Source organism: Ips typographus, linkage group LG3, assembly GCF_016097725.1.
Source record: "Ips typographus isolate SLU linkage group LG3, UJ_Ityp_2.0, whole genome shotgun sequence".
In the NCBI taxonomy this organism is placed as follows: Eukaryota; Metazoa; Arthropoda; class Insecta; order Coleoptera; family Curculionidae; genus Ips; species Ips typographus.
In genome coordinates, this window is record NC_138424.1 from 19,005,702 (window position 1) to 19,031,119 (window position 25,418).

Consider the following 25,418-nt stretch of genomic DNA (forward strand, 5'->3'; position numbering starts at 1 on the left):
AAGTGCCGTTTCAGCAATTTCCGTGATCAAGTCACTAAACAACTGAAACTAACCTGAACTGAGTCGCTGTACAGGTATTACTAACGCAATTCTGTTCGTCGGATCGGTCTGAGCAATCGCCAACTCCGTCGCAGACGAAACTTTCGTCGACGCATTCCCCGTTTGCGCATCTAAACTTGTTTGGTGCGCATTTCTGGCTCTTTGCGGAAGAATCGTCCGCGCAGTGCAACTCGTCTGACTTATCTTTACAGTCGTAGTGAAGATCGCACATTTGCTTTTCCTGTAAATAAACCATGTCATTTAAGGAGTTTTTGTTGATACGTATAGTATATTGGTATCTTGGTGTATCAACTGTCAGTGAAGTAATACGGCAATGCACTAGATGTACCAAAAGAATAGTGATGGGTAAATTACCGGTAATTTACAAATACTGTATTTCTGGCAGTTCAAAATTTTTCCTGAATGTACCAAATTTCGTATTGTTTTTTTATATTTGACTGACCAACATATTTCACAACTTTCCTTCTTCTGAACAGTTTTAGAGCACCTTCTACCAAAATCAAAGAGGGTGAATTCTTACCGGTATGCAGTCGCCATTATCGCAAGCAGAATGACCAACTGGACATCGCACGTCTTTTTTGCAATCTTCTTCGTCCTCACCGAGCGGACAATCCGACTTTCCATTACACTTTTGAGTGGCCAAAATGCACATGTTTGATAGAGGACACATGAATTCGTGATTTTCACATTCTAACCTGCACGGAAATATAGTCACTTTATGTGCAAATTTTTCCTATATTCTGGGACTTACCGATGGATGCAACGTCTGTTATCTTTATCCAGTACCATTCTAGCGGGACAGGCGCAGACTACGGATTTTTGCGATGACAAGCAAAGATGACTGCAGTTTCCGTTGTTGGTCTGGCAGAGACTTGTCACGTGAACGCCGGGAGTTACTGATGTAAGGTGCATACGGTCTGATTGGGTTGGCAGATCTATAAATTTAAAAAAGCATGAAAGTAAATGAGTGATTCTACTTAAATTTGGTATAATGGTATTTGATTGTTTATAGACTAATTTTTCTTCAACCCACCGGAAGGATTTTGTCAAAAAACAGAGAAAAAGATGATTTGCAACGAGCAACGCTACAGATGCAGTAGTTTCTACCATAAATATTGTCACGAATAGAAATTAGTATTATTTAAAGAATATAAACTCATTAAATTAAAGCAGATATTCGGAGAAGGCAAAATAATAAAATGCACGACGCAAGGTTGCAATCTGAATGCAAGTACCGTTTTGGTATAAATAAGGCTCGACATCCGTTAGTAAGGGTCAGAAGACTCCGTCTCGTGCCACACATGTAGTAGTCTCGAATTCTGAAATCCGCACCACAAAAAGACCTGCTGTTCCTCCAGAACTATAGGCACATCAGCCTCCTGCTATCCTTGGAAAAAGTGGCAGAAGTTATCATTCTCAGGAAGCTAAAAGAGCAAGAAGAGGACCTGCACGTCATATCCGACGAGCAATTTGGATTCCGGAGGACACTATCAACGGAACTCCAAGTCCTAAGGATGACCAAGTACATCACGGAAGGGTTCAACAGGAAATAAGCGACAGGAGCCGTGCTGCATAGACGTCTCCAAGGCCTTCGACAGGGTTTGGCACAGAGGACTTCTAATCAAGATGCTGGACGCCGGCCTTTCAGTCGGCCTGGTAAAACTAATAATTAGATCTCTTCTTTCAGTCAAAATCGACAGCGTCTACTCAAGTTATAGAGAAATGGAAGCAGCAGTGTCGCAAGGTGCAGTACTGTCGCCATTTCTCTATAATATTTATGATTCAGATCCACCTAGAACGCAGCGGACCAGCTTAGCGCTCTACGCGGATGACACTGCGATCACAGCCCGGAGCAGGAGCGGCCGACTCCTCATCCGATACCTGCAAGAGGAGACCACAGCATTGGAGAAATGCTGAAACAAATGAAAGATCGACCTAAACGCGGAGAAAACGCAAGCCCTAGTCTACAAAAGAAGACCAAAGATGAGGATAGAAGGCATCGTCAGGTTAAAAGACATCGAGTGGCGCAACGAGGCGACGTACCTTGGAGTCAAGATGGACAAGAAACTCACGTGGGGAAGCCACATAGAATACGCCAGACAGAAAACCAGAGCGACCAGAGCAAAACTCTACCCCATGACAAGAAGGACATCGAAGCTGGCACTTCACAAAGAAACGCTCATCAAGTCGGTTCTTCAACCGCACCTGACCTACGCCTCGGCCGCGTGAGGGTACTCGGTCAAATCGCACCTGAAGAAACTCCAAGCTGTGGAAAACATTGCGTTCAGGACAGCGGTGGACGCCCCATGGTACGTCAGAAATGTGGACATCCAGCGAGATTTGAAGTTCACCACCGCAACGGAGAGGATCAAGAAGAGCTCAGTAAAGATATTCCAAAAAGCGGAAAGTTACTGTGAGAAGCAGTGAACTACGACCCGGAGCTGGAAGCACCTCACAATCGATCCCGATACCAGTTACTGGATAACGGGTAATTATTAATAAGTTTTTCTTTCTGTTTCAGATAGACGACAATTCAGGACCAACCAGCCAAGAAGAGGATCACAATTCCCCCCAGACCTTCCCGTCGGGTAGCGAGAATTTTATTCTCAAAATCTGTGTAGATCCTTTCCGCAGTTACCCGGTGCTAACTGGGCTCTGACTGCACATGACAGGTGGAAGACTCTTAAGAGGAACATTATGAGTCTTATTGTGGCAATACAAATAGTCTTCTCTTATCACTGGATCCATTGCTAAAATGATCTTTTACTAAGCTATGGTTTAGTCCTTCAGAAGTTTATAAACGGCGCCATATCCAACTAAATCCAGTTATTTATCTTTTCAAGATAATTTAGGAATCTCAAAAGAGTTAAATTATTCTTGACAGTACCCAAATCCACACAAAGGAAAAAATTGGCATTATTCTAAGCTCTAGTGTAATAGTCGTTCTTGTCAAAGCATGTTATACTGCCACGAATGGAAAATCCGTTAATTTGAAAGATGGACTTATAATACACTGTGTGTAAAAAGTCCGGCAACCCTGAATTATTTCGCAAAATATACAACTCATTGAAAAATATCCTATATAAATATTGACGCACTTTAAACGTTTTACCGTTAGGTGACATTCAGGAATATACAGGGTGAGCCACAATATGGCAATGAATTGAGGTTATGTTTTTTCTTATGGAATGACCATGTTTCAATGACGTTTTCTGATTCGCTCTCTCATTCTGATCACATTTCATGTAACATGTTGTATGGTTACCTTGAACAGTTTGGCAGCTATTTAATTATTAAAGACAAATTTGCTTTCATGGTATCCCATGTTTATCGATAGTAATTCTCACCTTTACCTGATTGTTACATTTGATAGTAGATTGCGGGTACCTATTTTTGACATTAGCTGGTAGTTTCAATAATTTTTTGTACACAATGTCCCTTACAGAAAAGGAACGTGTAACTCTGCTTATGATAAGAGGTTTTGGCGGTAGGCAGAGGACGTATTTTGAAACCGTGGAACAGTTTAACATTAATTAAAAAATTGTGCCATCAATTATTAACATAGTCGGACCGAATTTCCAGCATACTTGGTTTCAACAGGATGGTGCGCCACCACATTTTGGAAGACATGTACGGGCGTACTTGGATGAGGTGTTTCCTAACCGTTGGATAGGTCGTAGAGGTGCAATAGAGTGGCCTCCTAGATCACCGGATTTGACGCCTCTAGATTATTTTCTATGGGGTCACTTAAAAAATAAGGTATATGCAACAAAACCGACAAATTTAGATGATTTAAGAAGAAGAATTATGGATGAATGCAACCTTATAACACGCGACATGTTACAAAACGTCATTGAAAAATTTTATTTTAATTTAGCTCATTGTCAGAAAGTTCAAGGGGCACATTTTCAGCATTTAATCAAATAAAAAATGTTTACTTATTTAAAAGTGTAGTTTTCTTTAATAATTAAATAGCTGCCAAACTGTTTAAGATAACCATACAACATGTTACATGAAATGTGATTAGAATGAGAGAGCGAATCAGAAAATGTCATTGAAACATGGTCATTCCATAAGAAAAAACATAACCTCAATTCATTGCCATATTGTGGCTAACCCTGTATATTCCTGAATGTCACCTAACGGTAAAACGTTTAAAGTGCGTCAATATTTATATAGGATATTTTTCAATAAGTTGTATATTTTGCGAAATAATTCAGGGTTGCCGGACTTTTTACACACAGTGTATAGTGGATAATAAATGCACGAGGCAAGGTTGCCAACAGAATGCACGTAGTGCATCATAAGTATTTTTAGTCACTGAACCAATTTGGTATAAATAAGGCACGACATCCGCTAGTAAGGCAGACGGTAGAAAACAGCCAGAACTCCGTCTCGTGCCACAAAATGTAGTAATCCCGAATTCTGCAACCCAAACAGGGTTTATAAATTAATGAAATAGTAAACCATTTCTCAAATTATATACAAAAAGGCTTTACAATTTAAACGTCATAATACAGCCTTATAATAAAGCATAAGTTGGTATACAGCCTAGCTTGGTTTTGTTCTTAGCAAAGTCAATAACTAATCATATATGGAAAAAATTGAACAAAACTAGAATGACGTAGCAATGTAATAGACAAGCAAACCTCACAATCAAAATATTTTGTTGTTTATTACATTGCTCATGCTATTTTTGTATGACTTTTCGTATAATCTATAGAGCGTAATTCAAATTCGGAAACTAAGCCAATGTCTAATACAGCAAAGAAATCTGATGCAATTCCATTATAAATTATTGCTAAAAGCTATCTGGTCAAATGAAGACTTCACTTACCTAAATTGATTGATTGGGTATTCTCTCCTGAACTTTTGTCAGCCCAGTACAGTCTGCTTGAAAATTGATTTGTCCAAAATAAGTCGTTGTTGAGGGTGGTCAGATCAGAAATAGTGGAGTGTGTACTTTTGAATATGTGTCTTTCATCACCTAATAATAAAACAATTTGATATTTACTGAAAACAGTAAGTAATTTAGGTACTTAGTTACTTAATGTTTTTAGACTTTTTTAGAGGTTCTTTTTTGCCTTTCTTCCGAAAATATTAAGAAGACATTTACCATCAGTGCTAAGATGTTCCATATCGCCAGTGCCGGCGTCTGCCAAAAATAATCGGTGAAAATGAGAGTCGAAATGAAGAACGACCGGTCCTAACATCCCATCTTCAGCTATGTGAGTACGACCAGTACCGTCCATAGACAATCGGTCCATATGGGTTTCTTCTTTCACTTTGTTGTACAATGATACGAACATTATCCTACAAACACAACTCATATGAGTATCACTTATAGTGAGAAGTACCTTTTGAAAAATACCCCTCTTGAGGAACCACCGCCACTGATTTTGGTATGTCGTTATCAGCATCGTGGATCAACACTTTTTGTGCCATGGTGTTCAAGCTGATTACTTCTAGAGTGGCTTTGGACACGTCGCATACGTATAAGTTGTTGCCAGTCGGATCTGTAGAATAGATAATGTTAATAAGTAGAAGATATTTTGATTTTTGATTAGTGATCGGTAAAGTGATTGTGATACATCAGTAAGCTCCTTTAGGTGCTTTTTTAAATTCCCATAAATCAAACAAACATTTCACCACTTCTTCAATAATGACAAAAGCAACTGAAACTCACCGTAATCCATAGAAACCACTTTTTCCAAGCCCTTGATAGGAAGTACCTTACTTTGGGCTGAGTGCAAGTTCAATTCCACTATATTCCCATTACTGAGATCACTGATGAAGATGCTGTGATTGCGGGAGTTGTAAGTCAAAGCCCCAGCTTCGTGGACTACAGATGGCAGAGCGGTTACGAGGTGTTTTCCCAGGGATTTGTGTTCGACACTCAGAAGGATGGATTTGGCTCCTACGACTAGCATTTGTTTCTTTTCGACAGCTGAAAATTAATAGTTCTTCTATTGTAAGATATGCTCATACAGTTTAATAATGAAAATTACCTTGACAGGTATGGTTATCGTCGCTTAGTAATCGCCCTTCACTACAATAGCACGTGTATCCGTTAGCCCTTAGCAAACAAATATCACTACAAAAGGCCAAAGCACAAGGATTGTCGCTTCTTTGACGCAAAGCTGAATGGTAAATGCTGATTCCATAAACGTAATCTTTGGACTCTTTAATAATGGTGTGGTGATTCTTTCCGGTGAACTTATCGCAAGAATCGATGGAGTTTGTGCCCCAATCTGACCAGTAGAGTTTATTTTCAAAGACTGCGATGGCAAATGGATGTTTTACCACGTCTTTCAAGATGACCTGGAACAATAATGCTACAAAATTTGAAAAAGTGACTGAATTTAATACTTTTCGACCAGTTCCATCAAGTCGAATGCTCTCCAAAGTGAATTTCTTTGCATCAGTCCAGTATAACCGTGAATTAGGATAGTCCAGAGCTAAACCGTTAGGCCATCCAATGTCTTCTCTGATAAAAGGTTTAGCATTCCTCCCGTCCATTTCTGCATAAGCAATTTCGGATGGTTTGCCCCAATCAGTCCAGTACATTGTTCTGAAACAGAATTTTGTATAAAAGTGACGTAAACATTGAGTTGCACGTAGCTATACCCTTCATCGACATTAAGAACAATAGCTCGAGGTTTTCTGATGTCTTTGTTGATCAGAACAGTACAGTGAGAACCATCATTCTTGCACACTCCAATATGCATTTTCTGAGCATCGGTAAAGTAGACGTTGCCAGTCAACCAGTCTACTTCCAAGTCTTCTGGTAGACCCAGACCAGATGTTACAATAACCTTTAAAGAATACAATAAAGTACAAAAAGATCTCTTATAAGATTTGAAACTTCGTTTCTGAGATAAATCAGCTTTTACGTTCAAAGAATCAACCCCCAGCCCCCAAATTGGCTTAAGAAGCTTAACAAATTGTTTGTAGCCAGTTTTTTTAGTTTCTGGACAAAATAAAACTTTTTTTTACTTAAAAACCAGTAATTTGACTTAAAACGGTGAAAATTGACTTGAAAGACTTAAAAATTGTCTTTGTGACTAGTTTTCAGACAAACTGAATAACTTTAGTTTTGAAAATTGACTTGAAATTGCCTGCAGTCAGTCGTCATAGTTTTCAAATAAGTTGAAAAACTTTTGTCAAAAATTGACTTGTAGACATAAAAACTACTTTCTCTAGAATTTTGACTACAAATTCAAACATTTGAAAATTGACTAGGACACCAAAAACCAATGAAAAATGACATCAGAAATTTAAAATTTAAAGTAAGTTTTAATAATTTGAAGACTAATTTCAATAGTTTAGTCTTAAATACAGGATATTGTCATTAGGTTCATAAAAATTGATTTGAAGACTAACTTTTCAAGTTTTTTTACTTTGTTTTTTGTTTTTTTTTTTTATTTCCTTGAAACTCTGTACTATTTTTAGTGCTTTAAAATTACTTTCAGCTTAAAAAATCAAGTTTCAAGACTATCTTTATCAAGTTTTAGACTTAGCAGACTTGAAAAACAATTTTTACATCCTCCATAGACTTTGAAATGATATTTCAGGCTTTGTCACTATTAAATTGACTTCTAGACACCTCAGTGTTAAAAATTTGAGCATTTCTTAATAAACTAGACTGTTTTTAGTGTTTTAAAGCTGTTTTCAGCCTGCAAAGTAACTTCACAAAGTTTTTGACGTATCAAGTTAGGTTTGTACACTCTCCATAATTTGAAACACTTAACGGTGAAAAAATTTAAAGCATTTCTAAGAAATTCGTACCGTTTTTAGTGGTTTAAGACTGAAAAATCGAGTTTAAGTAAAGTTAACTTTCAGACTGTTCAGTAATAAAAGTAAAAAATTGGACTCTAAATGCTACGATATAAGTCTTGAAAACTAATTTTTAAAAACAAATTAGTCAGAAAATTTAATTTGGACTGTTACCAGTATTTTTTTTACTTGTTTTAGTCCAGGAAAGACTTTCAATTCTCAGTAAAGTCATTTCTACCCTTAAAAGTAAACTTTTAGGCTATTTTTAGTGGTAAAAAATGTGTTTTATGTGCAGCAATCTTTGTTTGGATTTCCTGACTGTTTTTAGTGCTTGAAATCCTGTATCAGACACTCGACAATGGATTGCAGATTTTATGACTATTCCTTATTAGTAAATAACAAGTTTTTAGACTATTCAATACAAATTTGGACTGTCACAAGTATTAAACGTCAGTAAAAATTAACCCTAAAATCCTGTTTTTTTGACTATTTTCAGTGTCAAAAATTAACTTGTAAATCTCCCTGATGACCAGACTTGAATCCTTTTAAACCATCTTTAAAAGATACAATACACCAAATCGACAGTGGTAATTGTTCCAGACTGGTAATAAACGCATTAAGTAAATATACAGGGTGGATTTACTATCATGCAAGTTGAAATTTGCTGAAAATTACTGTTTCGATTCGATTTTTTAAACTGAAATTTGGAGAGCCAAAAAAACCCATTTTTAAATGGGACGCCGTGTATATTTGTCATTTGATTCAGTTTGTCATGGCTTAGTTTACAACATACTATGTGCCGTACAAAAATGATACAGTTCCCGAGATATACAGAGTGTTTCATCAGGAAATTGCATTAAACTGGTTTTCTGAGCGTTGCTTGTCATAGCTTCCTTTACAACCTATTACGACAATTTTTGACAAACGTGATATTTGACAGTTTTATAAAAGTTTTTTGACACACATGTTAAATTTGACAGAATTAGCATTTGAATTTGACAAATGCGACATTTGACGGATTATCAACAGTTTTTTGACAAATATGTCAATTACGACAGAACTAACATCATCATCAATTTGACCAATGCAACCATTGTTAACATGTTCTTTTGACAAAAATTACAGGTTTGACAAATGTGACAAATAACAATTTTTTAAGTTAATTTTGATTTGATGACATTTAATTTATTTATTTTTAATATAAATAACATTTGACATTATTTTGTTTTAATATTTTAAATGTTTTAAATATTTTTGACAAATCTCAATTTTGAATTTGACAAATGTGAGAAATAACGGTTCTTTGATTGAAGTTTATAGTTTGAACTGAAACTGTGAAAATTTACCACAAATTCAGTTTTTATGTTAAAAGCTTCATTTTTCTTACACAATATAGCCCAAAGTGTCTAGAATATTGTACATATAGAGAAAAAGCAACATAATGGTCCAATAGGACAATAACAAAATTATGTAGGTAACTTATCCAGTGGATGAATTCAGATAAGCTTTGGCAACATTGTCCTGAAGTTTTCGCTCGCTAGTTTTTTTTTATTAGGTTTTCTGTCTCAAAACACTTACCTCTCTGTTAGAACCATCTTCCAAAGCTCGGACAATGCTTTCCCGTTCACTGTGGACATCCGTCCAATAAATGTGATAACCGTCCGAACTGATACCAACCACTTGCTTCAAATTGGTAGCCACCGGAAACAGCAAGTCGCTCGACAACAAATAGGATCTGTATCATACATTTGAATTTATCGCAAATTATTTTATGAAAAGAAACTTCTAACCTAATTTGTGATTTTGAACTGAATATCATCGTTGCCTCTCCTCCTATAGCTTTGCAGGTTCTTTTGTCGTCTTGCAGAACGTATTTGTGCTCGCAAAAGCACTCGTACGAGCCGTCCGTGTTTTTACATCTTTGGTCGCAAATACCTAAGTAATATACAGAGGGTGGTCCAAATTGATTGTAGGATACTTGAAGGGGAAAAAAGTACATAAAAAATTAACGCCAAAGTGTCATTTCAATTTCATTTTTCGTCTAGGAGTTAAGAATAAAAATGTGGTTTTAGTGGCTCGCATTTAAGGTGATCTAACTCCGCCAGGGGGCACTTTCGACTACAGTTTATATGTACTTTCCACTCTTGAATTATCCTACAATCAATTTGAACCACCCTGTATAAGTAAAAATCAAAGCAAATTAGGGTGACGACACACATTCCAAAAGTTTCTACCATCATAAACAATATAGTCGTTGATACAAATCATTTATGATGGGAAGCAAAATTATGCCATAATGACATCAAATAGTAAGATTATTGTCTCTGTCAAACTAAAGAATTATTTTTTTTCCTTTTAAAAATTCTATCAGTAATCTTAATCAGAAATTAACTTTCTGTTTGGCAACGATGGATATGACGTCAGTTCAAGTTAATTTGATTTTCAGTTTACGTTAGTGATGGGCGTAAATTTACCGGAAAGTTAAAGTAAAAGTCGGTGTGACAGAAAAATGTACCAATTTGACCAGTAAATTTATGGGTCTAATTGAAATTTGCTTGAAAGATATCATTTTGCTGTTATGGCTGTCATTAAAGTCATTTTTGGCCAATATTCAAGTCAAAATAAAATCCTGATGGAATAGAAAAACTGACTTTTAGACTATTGTTATAGAGATTTTGGTTTATCAATAATAAAATAAAAGAGAAAAGCGGTATCAAATTTTGAACTGCCAGAAACACAGTATGGAAGGACAGTCAGGGACAAAATTGTCTGTAAAACCAACTTGGAGTGAGAAAATTACAGTTTTAAGCACATTTTTGAAATCCTCATTAAATTTCCTATCCAATAACCAGGAAAAACATTACAAAATTTGGTACAATCAGGGTGAATAGCGGTGTCAAAGTTTGAATTACCACAAACACAGTTTGAAAGGACAGTCAGAGAAAAAAGACCTGTAAATTCCACTTGGAGTTAGAAAATGACGGTTTTCAGCAAATTTTTGGGAATGTTCATTAAATTTCCTAATCAATAACCTGAAAAAACACTTCAAAATTTGGTACAAAACACTACACAATTTGTTAAAAGGACAGTCAGGGACAAAAAAGACCTGTAAATCCCACTTAGAGTGAGAAAATTACAGTTTTAAGCACATTTTTGGAATCACCATTAAATTTTCATCCAATAACCTGAAAAAACACTTCAAAATTTTATGGAACGCCGTTTTGCTCTTTAATGTAACGCAGAAATAATGTATTGTTCAAACAATAGAAATTTCGGCGATACATTTTAAAACGTTGGTTTGAAAATAAATGTCAATTCCTGCGCTAGTTTAAAAATCATGTACATATTTAATACCACCAAATAAAAACAATGCTTAATTTTAGCGTTTGTTGAATTAAAACGTTACTTTCACTTTCCCCTCAGACAAACGAGTGTAAAAAATCATGGTAATTTGGCGATCCTTTAATTATTACGTTACTTTAAATATTTCAACCACAGCTTAAAATGAAACAATTGTAAAAATTCAGTCAATTTTTGCGTTCGATGATTTTAAACATTCGTTTAAAAAATACAAACGATGTTCAAAATAAACAATTGCAATAAATCCAGGAATTAAAACGTTGGTTGAATTAATACAATACATTTAACTACGAGTACCACATTTTTACGTTTGTTCGCGCAATCTATTGTAAAAAATACGTGCTGCTGCATGTTGCATGTGGCGGAGTTTGGAAGTAGAAATAGTATGAATCTGTACGATAGACGCGTATTTTTAAAGTCAACATTAAGTTGTGATGAATGACGTCAGAGAATGGTTTTGTTGAAGTAGTGTTGAGATTGTGTTGGAACTGTTGAGCTGGTTGGCAACATTTTTCTTGTTGACTTAAAAAACGGGATTTACATTTAAAGAACCTTTGCTGAGTATTTTATGCCTTTTCTATTTTCCTTAATCAACAAACACAACCAACAATAACAAATGCCGGAAAGGCTAATACATAACGTCAAAAAAGCTTACATTGTCATTGGTGAAAATTGACTTCCAACATGAAATCAACAAATCCATCAGCTCTGAGGCTTGGTGGAAAGTTGAGGCTATGTTGTATTCATCACAGATTTATGTTGACTTAAAAGACAGTGACAGTTGGATCCACCATTAATTCATCAGCACTTTAAGAACACTTTTTATAAAATTGTGGTACTTGTGTTGGCAACAATACCTAAACTGTTGACTTTAAAAATACGCGTATAGGCGTTGAAGAGTTGAGGTTGCTTTAATAGAGATGTTATGTGGTCCCGATATCGACCGGATGATCGATTCTTTTAATGCGTACTGCGTACACTACGATATTATACGAGGTTTCTAACCAGTCTGGAATATTGCAAATGTTTTGAAAAGTACTGATTTAATTTATATTATATTTATATTTATATCGTTATAATATACGATTTTATAACTTTAATTGAGGGAACGATATAAAACAAAATTCTAACAAGTAGTACCTATGTACCTAACTCCCTACTTAATTATTTTTCCGTTGACCGTATATTAACAGTTTTTTTAATGGACAATAACGGAAGCAAAATTGATCATTAATGAGTCCCATTAATGCATGATTTTTCAATTGTTTTACTTTAATATATTTTCTTTAATGATACGCTCGTAGAAGTTCTATCTTTTTTTAACTGTATTAAACAGACAGAAAGAGGCGTACTTTAATTACCGTTAGGTTAGTTCTCCATCCGCCATTTCCGACAAAGCTAACTGTGAATGTCAGTTATCATACAGGTTTTGTTGTCATTGTCAGTGGCGTGTATACAACTGACAATTAGTAGGTAAATATTAAATAACTTTTTAGGATTACAAACATTTATTATAGGTACCTATACTACAGTCGGCGGAAAATTGTTGTAACCAACTCTTATGAAAATGGTGAGGTTTTGTTTTTTGTTTATCAATCCCAATCCTCTGACCGGTTTCGCCGTATTACGGCTCATCAGAGAGGCTATAGGGCTTGATAACCAAAGAACAAAACCTTCGTTCCAGTATAGTCAACTGGATGCCAGAAATGATAGTTGTGTGCAACATCTGGTGACATCTGTACTCAACTCTATGAGTTAGAAAGTACAGATGGCGTTCCAAAATCTAGGAACAGCACCATTAATGCCGCATCATTCGGTAAACACCGATCTGATTGGTTGAAAATGGTGAGGTTTTGTTTTTTGTTTATCAATCCCAATGGCATTAATGGTGCTGTTCCTGGATTTTGGAACGCCATCTGTACTTTCTAACTCATAGAGTTGAGTACAGATGTCACCAGATGTTGCACACAACAACCAACTCTTATATTAATAAGCGATTAAAAATCTCAATTATTAACGCGTTTACTATCGTTTACGCGTTAAAACCTTTCGATTATTAATCGCATTCATTAATACACTCGTTGGTTAAATAACTATAAAAACTCTAACTTCAACGCATTCTGATGGGCTACATCTGATAGCCCATACGTTTTCCTAAGAAAAGTTTATGTGGATTTCTTTTTATTTTGCATAGTTTTCGTGCAAAAAGTTCCTCTTTTTTGTACTAGTGCAACAAAGTCTTTTTTGAACTACAAAATTGCACGTCTAATAGGTACCTGCAGGTAGGAGAAATTCCTGTCAAGTCAGACATTTCATATTTTAAAATTAACAACTAATGTACTTTTGTCATCAAATAAGTCGATTTTATAAAAAAAATTGTATGCAACACATGCAAAAAGTCCCTTTTTGCACTTACGTGTTGTTAAACTCGACCTTTGGTCTCGTCTAACAATTTTCACGTTGCGTTCAAAAAAATGTACTTTTTGCACTTGTTGCATAAATAACTATTTAAATACTTTTTTTAAGATTTCTCAAAATCGTTGGTCTGTCCTTTTCTTTAAATAAGAGAAAACTTACGTCAACTATATGCAATGTGATTTTTGTTTTTAAAAACAAAAAGTTTCAGCTGATCAAAACGTTTTCAAAGTCATTAAAACTCACACGCGGTTTTGGAAATACATATCATTATCAATAACGATTTTAAAATTCCTTTGGGCATACCTATACTGAACAACCCGAAAGACCAATAAAATAATAAAGAAATTAAGAAGAAATCTTAATAACCTAACTTCTTCGTTTTCGTTTCGCGCCAACTTCCCTGAGCTGTTCCTCACTTAAGTTTGAATATTTGTCTCTAAACCTTATGCCTTCCTTGTAACAGTTACACTGTTTTAGAACAACATAATAGTTTTGATATTTTTGATGCAGAAAAACCTTCATTTACTAAAAAAGCTAATTGTTCTCTAGGAATAACAACAGCTGGACGACCTTTTTCTACAACAATAATTGCATAAATACCTTCTAAATCCTTTAAAAGTGCTAAGTACTTGTACTAATATATACTAATATATCAGTAGACACATTAGATGATGAACCATATTTTGTGATTTTTGATTTTTGTATGGTTATGTTATGATTTTGACTGTTTGAAGTTGGTTATATCCAGTAACTTCCAATTTGCTATTTATTGCATTTCTTCTCTTTCTCTTCTTAATAGGCATTTTCAGTTTTTTTGTGTGTAATGTAGTTAATAGTTGTGTTCCTTCTAAAGCCGAATACACGTTATAAAAACAAATATGGTTTCCATAGGTATATAATGTGCTATAGAAAAAATATTAACATTGAAACATCAATATCTCAAAAACCGTTGCTAAATTATGTTTTGCGAGAAATTCAAAGACTTATAATATACGGGGCCAGAAAAAAATCAAGTGTGACATCATTACTATTACGTTGATCCCCTTGTATATACCGATTCTACATCAAAATGCGCAACAAAAAATAATAATAAACAGCGTGTTCGAGCACATTTTGAAAAATTATACCTTGATTTTTAAACGTTTGTGATACCTATCTATAAACAAGCGTAGTGCACTCAGTGCGGCAGTACGCATGCAAACAATCGATCATCCGGTCGATATCGAGACCAGACACATCTCTATTAACACGACCTCACTTTCTCGTTAGACGCATATAGTATGCATATAGATGCATATAGTACAGTTTCCTACTATTTCTACTTCCAAACTCGGCCACATGCAACATGCAGCAGCACGTATTTTTTACAATAGATTGCGCGAACGAACGTAAAAATGTGGTACTCGTAGTTAAATGTATTGTATTAATTCAACCAACGTTTGCAATTGTTTATTTTGAACATCGTTTGTATTTTTTAAACGAATGTTTAAAATCATCGAACGCAAAAATTGACTGAATTTTTAGAATTGTTTCATTTTAAGCTGTGGTTGAAATATTTAAAGTAACGTAATAATTAAAGGATCGTTAAATTACCATGATTTTTTACACTCGTTTGTCTGAGGGAAAAGTGAAAGTAACGTTTTAATTCAACAAACGCTAAAATTAAGCATTGTTTTTATTTGGTGGTATTAAATATGTACATGATTTTTAAACTAACGCAGGAATTGGCATTTATTTTCAAACCAACGTTTTAAATTGTATCGCCAAAATTTCTATTGTCTGAACAATACTTTAATTTTTGCAGTACCCTTTAAGAGTAAAACGGCGTAATGTGTGTAACTTAAAAGCAATGTTTTAAATGACTAGAATTATTACAATAGTTATTTCGGACTTGGTTGATTAAAACGGTTGTTTAAAAGAATGGTTCATCTAGTAGAAAATTTCCATAAGCCGTTGTACTCTTTAATGTCTTTCACGCAATCTAACGCCAAATAATGTATTGAAATAATCATGTAACGTAGAAAATAGTGTGGTTTAAAACTATTGATCATTCGAACGATACTTTACGCTTCGACTCATTAAAGAGTAAAACGGCGTTCCATAAAATTTGGCACAGCCAGTGAGAAAAGCGGTGTCAAAGTTTGAACTGCCAGAAAAACAGTTTGAAAGGACAGTCAAGGACAAAAAAGACCTGTAAAACCCACTTGGAGTGAGAAAATTTTAGTTTTAAGCACATTTTTGGAATCTTTATTAAATTTCCTATTGAATAACCTGAAAAAACATTACAAAATTTGGTACAGTCAGTGAGAAAAGCGGTATCAAATTTTGAACTGCCAGAAACACAGTATGGAAGGATAGTCAGGGACAAAATCGTCTGTAAAACCAACTTGGAATGAGAAAATTACAGTATTAAGCACATTTTTGAAATCCTCATTAAATTTCCTATCCAATAACCAGGAAAAACATTACAAAATTTGGTACAGTCAGGGTGAATAGCGGTGTCAAAATTTGAACTGCCAGAAACACAGTTTGAAAGGACAGTCAGGGAAAAAAAGACCTGTAAATCCCAATTGGAGTGAGAAAATTACAGTTTTAAGCACATTTTTGAAATCACCATTAAATTTTCTATCCAATAACGTGAAAAAACATTACAAAATTTGGTACAGTCAGGGTTAATAGTGGTGTCAAAGTTTGAATTACCACAAACAAAGTTTGAAAGGACAGTCAGGGAAAAAAAGACCTGTAAATCCCACTTGGAGTGAGAAAATTACAGTTTTAAGCACATTTTTGGAATCCTCATTAAATTTCCTATCCAATAACCAGGAAAAAACATTAAAAAATTTGGTACAGTCAGGGTGAATAGCGGTGTCAAAGTTTGAATTACCACAAACGCAGTTTGAAAGGACAGTCAGGGAAAAAAAGACCTGTAAATTTCACTTGGAGTTAGAAAATGACGGTTTTCAGCAAATTTTTGGAATCACCATTAACTTTCCTATCCATTAACCTGAAAAAACATTACAAAATTTGGTACAGTCAGGGTGAATAGCTGTGTCAAAGTTTGAACTGCTTGAAACACAGTTTGAAAGGACAGTCAAGAATAAAAAAGGCTTGTAAAACCCACTTGGAGTGGGAAAATTACAGTTTTCAGCACATTTTTGGAATCACCATTAAATGTTCTATCCAATAACCTGAAAAAAACACTTCAAAATTTGGCACAATCAGTGAGAAGAGTGGTGTGAAAGTTTGAACTTCCAGAAACACAGTTTGAAAAGGCCGTCAGCGACAAAATCGTCTGTAAAACCAACTTGGAGTGATAAAATTACAGTTTTAAGCACATTTTTGGAATCCTCCTTAAATTTCCTATCCAATAACCTGAAAAAACACTACAAAATTTGGTACAGTCAGTGAGAAAAGCGGTGTCAAAGTTTGAACTGCTAGAGAAATAGTTTGAAAGGACAGTCAAGGACAAAAAAGGCCTGTAAAACCCACTTGGAGTGGGAAAATTACAGTTTTCAGCACATTTTTGGAATCTTCATTAAATTTCCTATTCAATAACCTGAAAAAACACTTCAAAATTTGGTACAGTCAGGGTGAATAGCGGTGTCAAAATTTGAACTGCCAGAAACACAGTATTTATAATTTACCATTAATTTACTAGTAGTTAGCAAGTTTACCGGTCAAATTTTCCTGGTAAAGTCAAATATTTAATTTACCGGTAATTTACCCATCACTAGTTTACGTAAATGTTACAAATACATACCATATTCTTTACATTCGTTGATTTCCACGCAATTTTTTTCGTCAACGTTATGGTATCCATCGGGGCATTTACATCGAGGTCCTGTTGGTAATTGGTAGCATTCGTAGCTGCATTGATGATTTGAACAGTTAAGTTCGGAATGGCTGCACAACGCTCCTAAATTGATTGTAGTATTTATCGAAAAATAAACCAAAAAAAAAAAAACATAATATTGTAACAAACCTTCATCGGATTTATCGAAACAATCGTATTTGCCGTTACAAACTTGCTTGAGATCAATGCAAGATTTTCCATCCAAACAGCGATATTTGTGTTGGTCAAACGTGCATTGTTTAGGATCAAAATGATGTTCTGAAAAATTCAACTATTAAAACAATTTTATTAATTAATTGATTTAAACATTTTGACACAAAAGTCACTATCAATGCAAAATTAAATAAAATTTTCTTATATTGTACTGATTGGGTAATTTTTGATCAGTTTGCAGCATATTTCAGTTATTACAGAAAATACACTAGGTCATCTTGGTCGTCATTTTTGCTTAATTAAATACAGCTTATAAAACATAAAAAAAATACGAAGCTAGCAGAGCTAGAATTATGATTGTTGAGACATTTACTAAAAATGTACGAGCAACTTTAACGCCCTCTAGCGGCGTTGTTTGTCCATTTATCACATGATTTGTGGACATTTTTGGCAAGCTTGAAAACTGCTCTACAAAACTGTTTATCTGTCATTTTGACGTTTATGTCAAAATAACCGAGTTACAGCCGGTAGAAGCGGTGGCAAGTTGAGATATTTACTAAAAATGTACGAGCAACTTTAACGTCCTCTAGCGGCGTTGTTTGTCCATTTAACACATGATTTTTGGACATTTTTGGAAAGCTTGAAATCTGCTCTACAAAAGTCAACAAGGTTTCCAAAAAGTAAAAACAAATTACATAGAGTTTAATGAGCATTAAATAAAAAAGATCCAAAAGTGGTAATTTGTTACTTTTTCTTTAACAAATTATTTAGACAAGTGGTTGTATAAAAAAAACACTTACCACAATCTAATTCATCACTGTTGTCTGAACAGTCATCATGTTTGTCGCATCTCCACTCTGAAGGAATGCATCTGTTGTTGTTGCATCTAGAATGTATTTGAATCGATTATTATTTAACAAACATAACATTATTGATAATTTTTTTTGTCAATTTATCATCATTATCAAATCATTAAAGAACTATTTTCCATAAGTACAGTAACGCTGCAAAACACTATTAATTTATTGTAGAAAAGGACTAAGTAAGGTAAGGTTAGATGAACTAAAATAAAATGTAAACAAAGACAAAATACAGGGTGTTTTCCCTTACACTACAGGGTGTTACAAGATCATTTGTATGTAACATGGATATTTGTTAAATAAGCACAAAAAGCAAATATGAAAACAGTGAAAAATTCTCATAAGCTTTACTAAAATCAAGAAAAAAAAAAATAAATTGACATTTATTTCTGTTAATTTGAGACAGATCTGATCTGAGCTGATTGATTGCCAAAAAAGAAGTAAATAAGTTTTATTAAAAATTTACGGTTGAATTTCTACAAAAAGTATTCAATGCTACTCAGTTTTACACCTTCATGGTGTTGTCAGCAGCAATAATAGCTTATTTGACATTTTACATGACTCAGGTGCGTTCAAAATTGACAGCTACATGTCACATCTGTCAAAATACAGCCGAAAATGACAAGAAAACTATAAAGAAACCCTGAAATATGATAAATTCTATAAAAAGTATATTGAAGTTATTTTATAGATTTATAGTTGTGATGCTGACAGTTCTGACCTATGCTGGTTAGTTTGACATTGTCATTACACTGAATAATGTCAAAATCCAGGTCACAAGACCATAGAGCTATAAAAAACACTTAGTAAAAACCTATAGAAACAAAATGAAAGCATTTTGTACGTCTATGGTTGCATTTCTAACAGTTTTGTCGTATGACTGTAAGTTTGACATGTCAGTTCAGCTTTCATTGCATTGACACATGTCAAAATTACTGTCAAAAGGATGTAAAATTAAAAAAAAAAACACTTGAAAACCATGAAATCTTATTGGAAGTTTAAAAACCATTTTATAGCTCTATGAAGAATATTTTGACAGTTGCCATATAATCGGCTAGCTGAATAGTGTTCTAAAATCACGTGACAACTGTCACTAACGTCAAAACTGTCAAATTGTGCTCAAAAAGTGAAACAATCAGAGTTTAGTAAAGTTTTCTTGCAGTATTCGATACAGAACGTGTTTATGAGATTTATAACTGTTATTTTGACAGTTGTCACGTCATCTAGCTAAGTAGTGTTCTAGAACCACGTGACAACTGTCACTAGTGTCAAAACTATCAAACTGGTGTTCAAAAGTTATAAAAATAAAGGTTTAGAAAAGTATTCTTGCTGAATTCGATATAAAATGTATTTCTGAGATTATGACGGTTATTTTGACAGTAGTCACGTGACAGTCTAGCTAACTTATCCTCTAAAACTACGTGACATCTGTCACTATTGTCAAAACTGCCAAAATTTGACTAGAATTTGCAAGAATTACTGTTTAACACAGTTTTCAGAACAAAACCTGTTTCTGAGGTTATGACGGGTTTTTTGACCACTGTCACGTGACTCTAGCTAAATAAATTTCTAAAACCACGTGATAACTGTCACTAACGTTAAAACTGCCAAACTGTGCTGAAAAGTTGCAAAAATCAGGGTTTAAAACAGTGTTCTTGCTGAATTCGATACAAAACATGTTTCTGAGATTATTACGGTTATTTTGACAATTGCCACGTGACCCTCTAGCTAAATAGTGCTCTAGAACCACGTGACAATTGTCACCAACGTCAAAACTGTCAAACTGCACTCAAAAGTTACAATAAACCATTAATATTCTGTTTTTTAATTGAATCAATACTATTTACACAATTTTTGTGATAACTGAATCATATGCGTAAAGGAACAGTACTTAAATACAAACCTGAATCCCTCGCATTGGTGGTCTTTAATAGTACATCCCACTCCTTCATCTGATCCATCCAGACAATCAACCTCCTGGTTGCATACCCAATCCTCTGGGATACACAACTTGTCTGTGCACTGCCATTCGCCATCCGAACAAGTGGAATTCGTTGCAGAAAGTTCCATCTAAGTAATGCATAAAAATACTTATTAGTTTTTGTCAATGCCTGAAGCTTCTGAAACTTTCAGGGAGTGTTTTAAAACTTGCCAGAGGTTTTTAACAGTCATTTTAAAAGTGCCAAAAGCCTCTGAGACGTTCTGAACTCCTACTGAAGAGTTATTTCAAATTGTCGGAAATCTCTAAAAGTTTCTTGACAATGCTCCATTTTAAAATGACTGGAAGTCTCGAAGAGCAATTTAAAAATGCCAAAGCGAGAGTTTTGAGAGAGTTTCGGAGTATTTCAAAGGATTCTGGCGTTGTCAGAGGAGATTTAGTGGCCTCTGGCACTGTCAGTAAACTCTTTGATGCTTTTGCCAATTTTTGAAAGACTTTCGAACTATTTCAGAATATTCTGGTACTGTCAAAGGGGACTTAGAGGCCTCTGGCACTGTCAGTGAGCTCTTTGAGACTTTTCACAATATTTGGAAAACTTTCGGAGTATTTCAGAGAATTATGGCACTTTTAAATTATACTTAGTGGCCTCTGACACTGTCAGTGGATTTTTTAAGGCTTTTGGCAGTTTTTGGAAGACTTTCGGAGTATTATAGAAGATTATGACATTGTCAAAGGACACTTAGTGGCCTCTGGAACTGTCAGTAGATTCTTTGAGGTTTTTGGCAATTTTTGGAAGACTTTCGGAGTATTTCAGAGGATTATGGTACTATCAAATCACATTCAGTGGCCTCTGACACTGTCAGCAGGGTCTTTGAAGCCTTTGTCAATTTTTGGAAGATTTTCGAGTATTTCAGAAGATTTTGGCACTGTCAAAGGACACTTAGAGGTCTCTGGCACTGTCAGTGAGCTATTTGAGGCTTTTCACAATATTTCGAAAACTTTCGGAGTATTTCAGAGAATAATTATGGTACTTTTAAGTTATACTTAGTAGCCTCTAACACTGTTAGTGGTTTTTTTGTGGCTTTATGCAAATTTTGGAAGACTTTCGGAGTATTATAGAAGATTATGGCATTGTCAAAGGACACTTGGTGGCCTCTGGTAATGTTAAAAGCCAGTTTAGTGGCCTCTGACACTGTCAGCAGTCTCTTTGAAGCTTTTGTCAATTTTTGGAAGATTTTCGGAGTATTTCAGAAGATTTTGGCACTGTCAAAGGTCACTTAGCCTCTGGCACTGTTAGTGAGCTCTTTGAGGCTTTTCACAATATTTGAATAACATTCGGATTATTTCAGAGAATTATGGCACTTTTAAATTCTACTTAGTGGCCTCTGACACTGTCAGTGGATTTTTTGAGGCTTTTGGCAATTTTTGGACTGAAGACTTTCGCAGTATTATAGAAAATTATGGCATTGCAAAAGGACACTTAGTGGCCTCTGGCACTGTTAAAGGGCACTTAATAGCTTCTCTGACACTGTCAGTAAGCTTTTTGAGGCTTTTGGCAATTTTTGGAAGACTGTAGGAGTATTTCAGAAGAGTCTGGCATTGTCAAACGACGCTTAGTGGCCTCTGACACTGTCAGTGGATTTTTTCAGACTTCTGGCAATTTTTGGAAGACTTTTGGAGTATTTCAGAGGATTCTACCAATTTTAAAAGACACTTAGTGGCCCCTGGGACTGTCAGTGGACTATTTGAGACATTTGGTAATTTTTGGAAGACTTTCAGAGGATTATAGCACTTTCAAATTACATTCAGTGGTCTCTGACACTGTCAGCAGTCTCTTTGAAGCATTTGGCAATTTTTGGGAGACTTTCGGAGTATTTCAGAAGATTATGGCATTGTCAAAGGACACTTAGTAGCGTCCGGTACTGTCAGAGGACCCTTTGACGCTTCTGACAATTTTTGGAAGACTTTCTGAGTATTTAAGAGGATTCTAAGTATTAAGAAGACACTGTCACAGAACTCTTAGAAGCATCTACAAACTTTAAAAAACTTTAAAGGAAAGTTTCAGTGGCATTTGGGGTTTTAAAATAACTCTTAGAAGCATTTGACAATTTTACAAGAGTTTTGTAACGTTTCGAAAGCCTGTGGCACATATTAAATGGCTTTAGTTAGAGGCTTCTGGCAATTTTAAAAGAGTCATGAAATATTTTGAAGACCTCTGGCGCTTTTAAATCATTCTGGAAATTTTTGAAGCCTCTTAAGTTTACTTTTGATTCTGACAATACTCGTGAAAAAAGTCATAGTCTGAACTCAATTTAATGGTGACTTAAAGTTATTAAAATTTCATTGTAAAAATGTGATGGGGGATTATAACTTACTTTAAAATAGTCGCAATCAGCTTCATCCGAGTAATCTTCGCAGTCGTTCTCCTTATCGCACACAAAGGAATGCGCTATACAACGATGGTTCTTGCAGCGGAAAAAATGGGGTTCTTGACATAGTATGAAATCTGGAAATATTTCAATACAAAACCTGGAAAAATAAAGCTGGTTGATGATTATTAAACACTCACCGCAGTCTTGCTCATCACTAAAATCACCACAGTCGTTGGTACCATCGCATCGGGCTTTGGTGGGCACACAAAGCGAATTGGTGCATTGGAACTCTGATTTGGTACAATTGCTAGGGCTGAGATCCATAAGAAACCCTGACAAGAAGGCTTCCGAGCATACCACTGTGCTTACCAGCAGCAATGTGGTGTGCAACATCTAAGATCATTATCAATCTTTAACCACTTACTAGATAAGTACTTAGAAAACTTACATTAAAAATCAATTTGCAAAACTTCTTTATTCCACATTAAAAATCATGCACAATTTTGGTAAAACGTGCTTTCGCCTCTAGTTCTGCTACTGGAAAGAATTTGTTCACGAACTCGTATGGACTTTTTTCCGATACAATACGGATAAAAACTTGTTTATCCGATTTGTGTGAAATGTGGTGGTCCTTTTCTGCAATGCGGTTTGAATAAATACAAAATAGGCCTATTTTGTTTAGATTATCTCTTCTAAACGGCGATAAAGTGACCGTACTTTGTCTGTTCACTTCTTTGTTTGTAAAAGTAAACACCGCCTTCATTCTCACTAGATACAGAGTGATCCCAAAAATATGTAAAATTTGATTTCCCATTGATTGCAATTAGTCCTCAATAATAGAATTTTACTAACAGGAAACAAAAAAGATTTTTTAATTGTAATAAAATATTTGAGATTTGTATTATTCTTAAGTGCTTGATATGATTGATTGATGATCCATGCAATATACAGTGTGTCCATTTTAAAAAGATATGTGGTCGGTTAAAACTGTCGTTAAATTAGCTACATCAAAGCCAGTAGATGACTAAAATTCTTTAAGTAATAGTAGTGAATAACAATTCAAATATGTACAGGGTGATTTATTGAATTTTGAACACCCTCTTAACTCTTTTATTTTTCAACAAATTACCGAATATGAATCTAGTAGATATTTGTGTCTACTTTATTCCTAGTTAATCCATTAGTATACAGGGTGTTCCTAAGACAGCGTGTCCCTAAGTCAACCTCACCTGACAGCTGTCAAAACTTATTAAATAGTGCGGTGAAACTGTAAAATATGTCAACTAATTGCGTCTCTTTGATGCATCACGCCTCAAACTCTTATTGCCTCTGGCACTCTCAAAGGACACTTAGTGGCCTCTGACACTCTCAGTGGGCTCTTTGAGGTTTCTTGCATTTCTTGGAAGACTTTCGGCGCATTTTAGAAGATTTTGGCATTGTCAAACAACACTTAGTGACCTCTGACACTGTCAGTGGACTTTTTAAGGCTTCTGTCAATTTTAGAAGAATTTGGGAGTATTTAAGAGGATTGTAGCTTCGTCAAAGGACGCTTAGTGGCCACTGGCATTGTCAGTAGTCTTTTTGAAGCTTTTGGCAATTTTTTGAAGACTTTCGGAGTATTTCAGAAGAGTCTGGCATTGTCAAACGACACTTTAGTGGCCTGTGACACTCTCAGTAGGCTCTTTGAGATTTTTTGCAATTTTTAGAAGACTTTCGGAGCATTTTAGAGGTTTCTGACATTGTCAAAGAACACTTAGTGACCTCTGACACTGTTAGTGAACGATTTGAGGCTTCTTTCATGTTTCAGAAGAATCTGGCATTATCAAAGGACACTTGCTAATGGCCTCTGGCACTCTCAAAGGACACTTAGTGGCCTCTGACACCCTCAGTTTGCTCTTTGAGGTTTCTTGCAATTTTTAGAAAAATTTCGGAGCATTTTAGAGGATTCTGACATTGTCAAAGAACACTTAGTGGCCTCTGACACTCTCAGTGGGCTCTTTGAGGTTTCTTGCAAATTTAAGAAGACTTTCGGAGCATTTTAGAGGGTTCTGACATTGTCAAATAACACTTAGTGACCTCTGACACTGTTAGTGGACGTTTTGAGGCTTCTATCAGATTTCAGAAGAATCTGGCATTATCAAAGGACACTTGCTGATGGCCTCTGGCACTTTCAAAGGACACTTAGTGGCCTCTGACACTCTCAGTGGGCTCTTTGAGGTTTCTTGCAAATTTTAGAAGATTTTCGGAGCATTTTAGAGGGTTCTGACATTGTCAAATAACACTTAGTGACCTCTGACACTGTTAGTGGACGTTTTGAGGCTTCTGTCATATTTCAGAAGAATCTGGCATTATCAAAGGACACTTGCTGATGGCCTCTGGCACTCTCAAAGGACACTTCCTGGCCTCTGACACTCTCAGATTGCTCTTTGAGGTTTCTTGCAGTTTTTAGAAAACTTTCGGAGCATTTTAGAGGATTCTGGCATTGTCCAAGAACACTTAGTGACCCCTAACACTGTTAGTGGACGTTTTGAGGCTTCTGGCATTATCAAAGGACACTTGCTGATGGCCTCTGGCACTCTCAAAGGACACTTAGTGGCCTCTGACACCCTCAGTTTGCTCTTTCTTGC

At 35.3% G+C, this 25,418-nt stretch overlaps 1 protein-coding gene across 1 annotated transcript in view; it reads right to left on the reverse strand.

The window, feature by feature from the left end:
• The window catches only part of yl (Putative vitellogenin receptor yl), a 37,608-nt gene extending 14,221 nt beyond the window's left edge, over positions 1-23,387 (reverse strand). Inside the window, exons 1-19 of the mRNA XM_081975055.1 lie at positions 23,240-23,387; positions 22,989-23,184; positions 22,795-22,925; positions 20,384-20,550; positions 18,421-18,506; positions 17,597-17,725; positions 17,375-17,530; positions 9,627-9,771; positions 9,415-9,571; positions 6,688-6,875; positions 6,430-6,631; positions 6,069-6,381; positions 5,747-6,007; positions 5,432-5,576; positions 5,177-5,373; positions 4,898-5,047; positions 812-995; positions 581-755; positions 54-280 (exon numbers count right to left, since the gene is read on the reverse strand). Of these exons, the coding sequence (XP_081831181.1) occupies positions 54-280; positions 581-755; positions 812-995; positions 4,898-5,047; positions 5,177-5,373; positions 5,432-5,576; positions 5,747-6,007; positions 6,069-6,381; positions 6,430-6,631; positions 6,688-6,875; positions 9,415-9,571; positions 9,627-9,771; positions 17,375-17,530; positions 17,597-17,725; positions 18,421-18,506; positions 20,384-20,550; positions 22,795-22,925; positions 22,989-23,184 (3,209 nt within the window). The 5' untranslated portion in view covers positions 23,240-23,387. The remainder of the gene's footprint in view (positions 1-53; positions 281-580; positions 756-811; positions 996-4,897; positions 5,048-5,176; positions 5,374-5,431; positions 5,577-5,746; positions 6,008-6,068; positions 6,382-6,429; positions 6,632-6,687; positions 6,876-9,414; positions 9,572-9,626; positions 9,772-17,374; positions 17,531-17,596; positions 17,726-18,420; positions 18,507-20,383; positions 20,551-22,794; positions 22,926-22,988; positions 23,185-23,239) is intronic.
• Between the last annotated feature and the right edge of the window lie 2,031 nt (positions 23,388-25,418).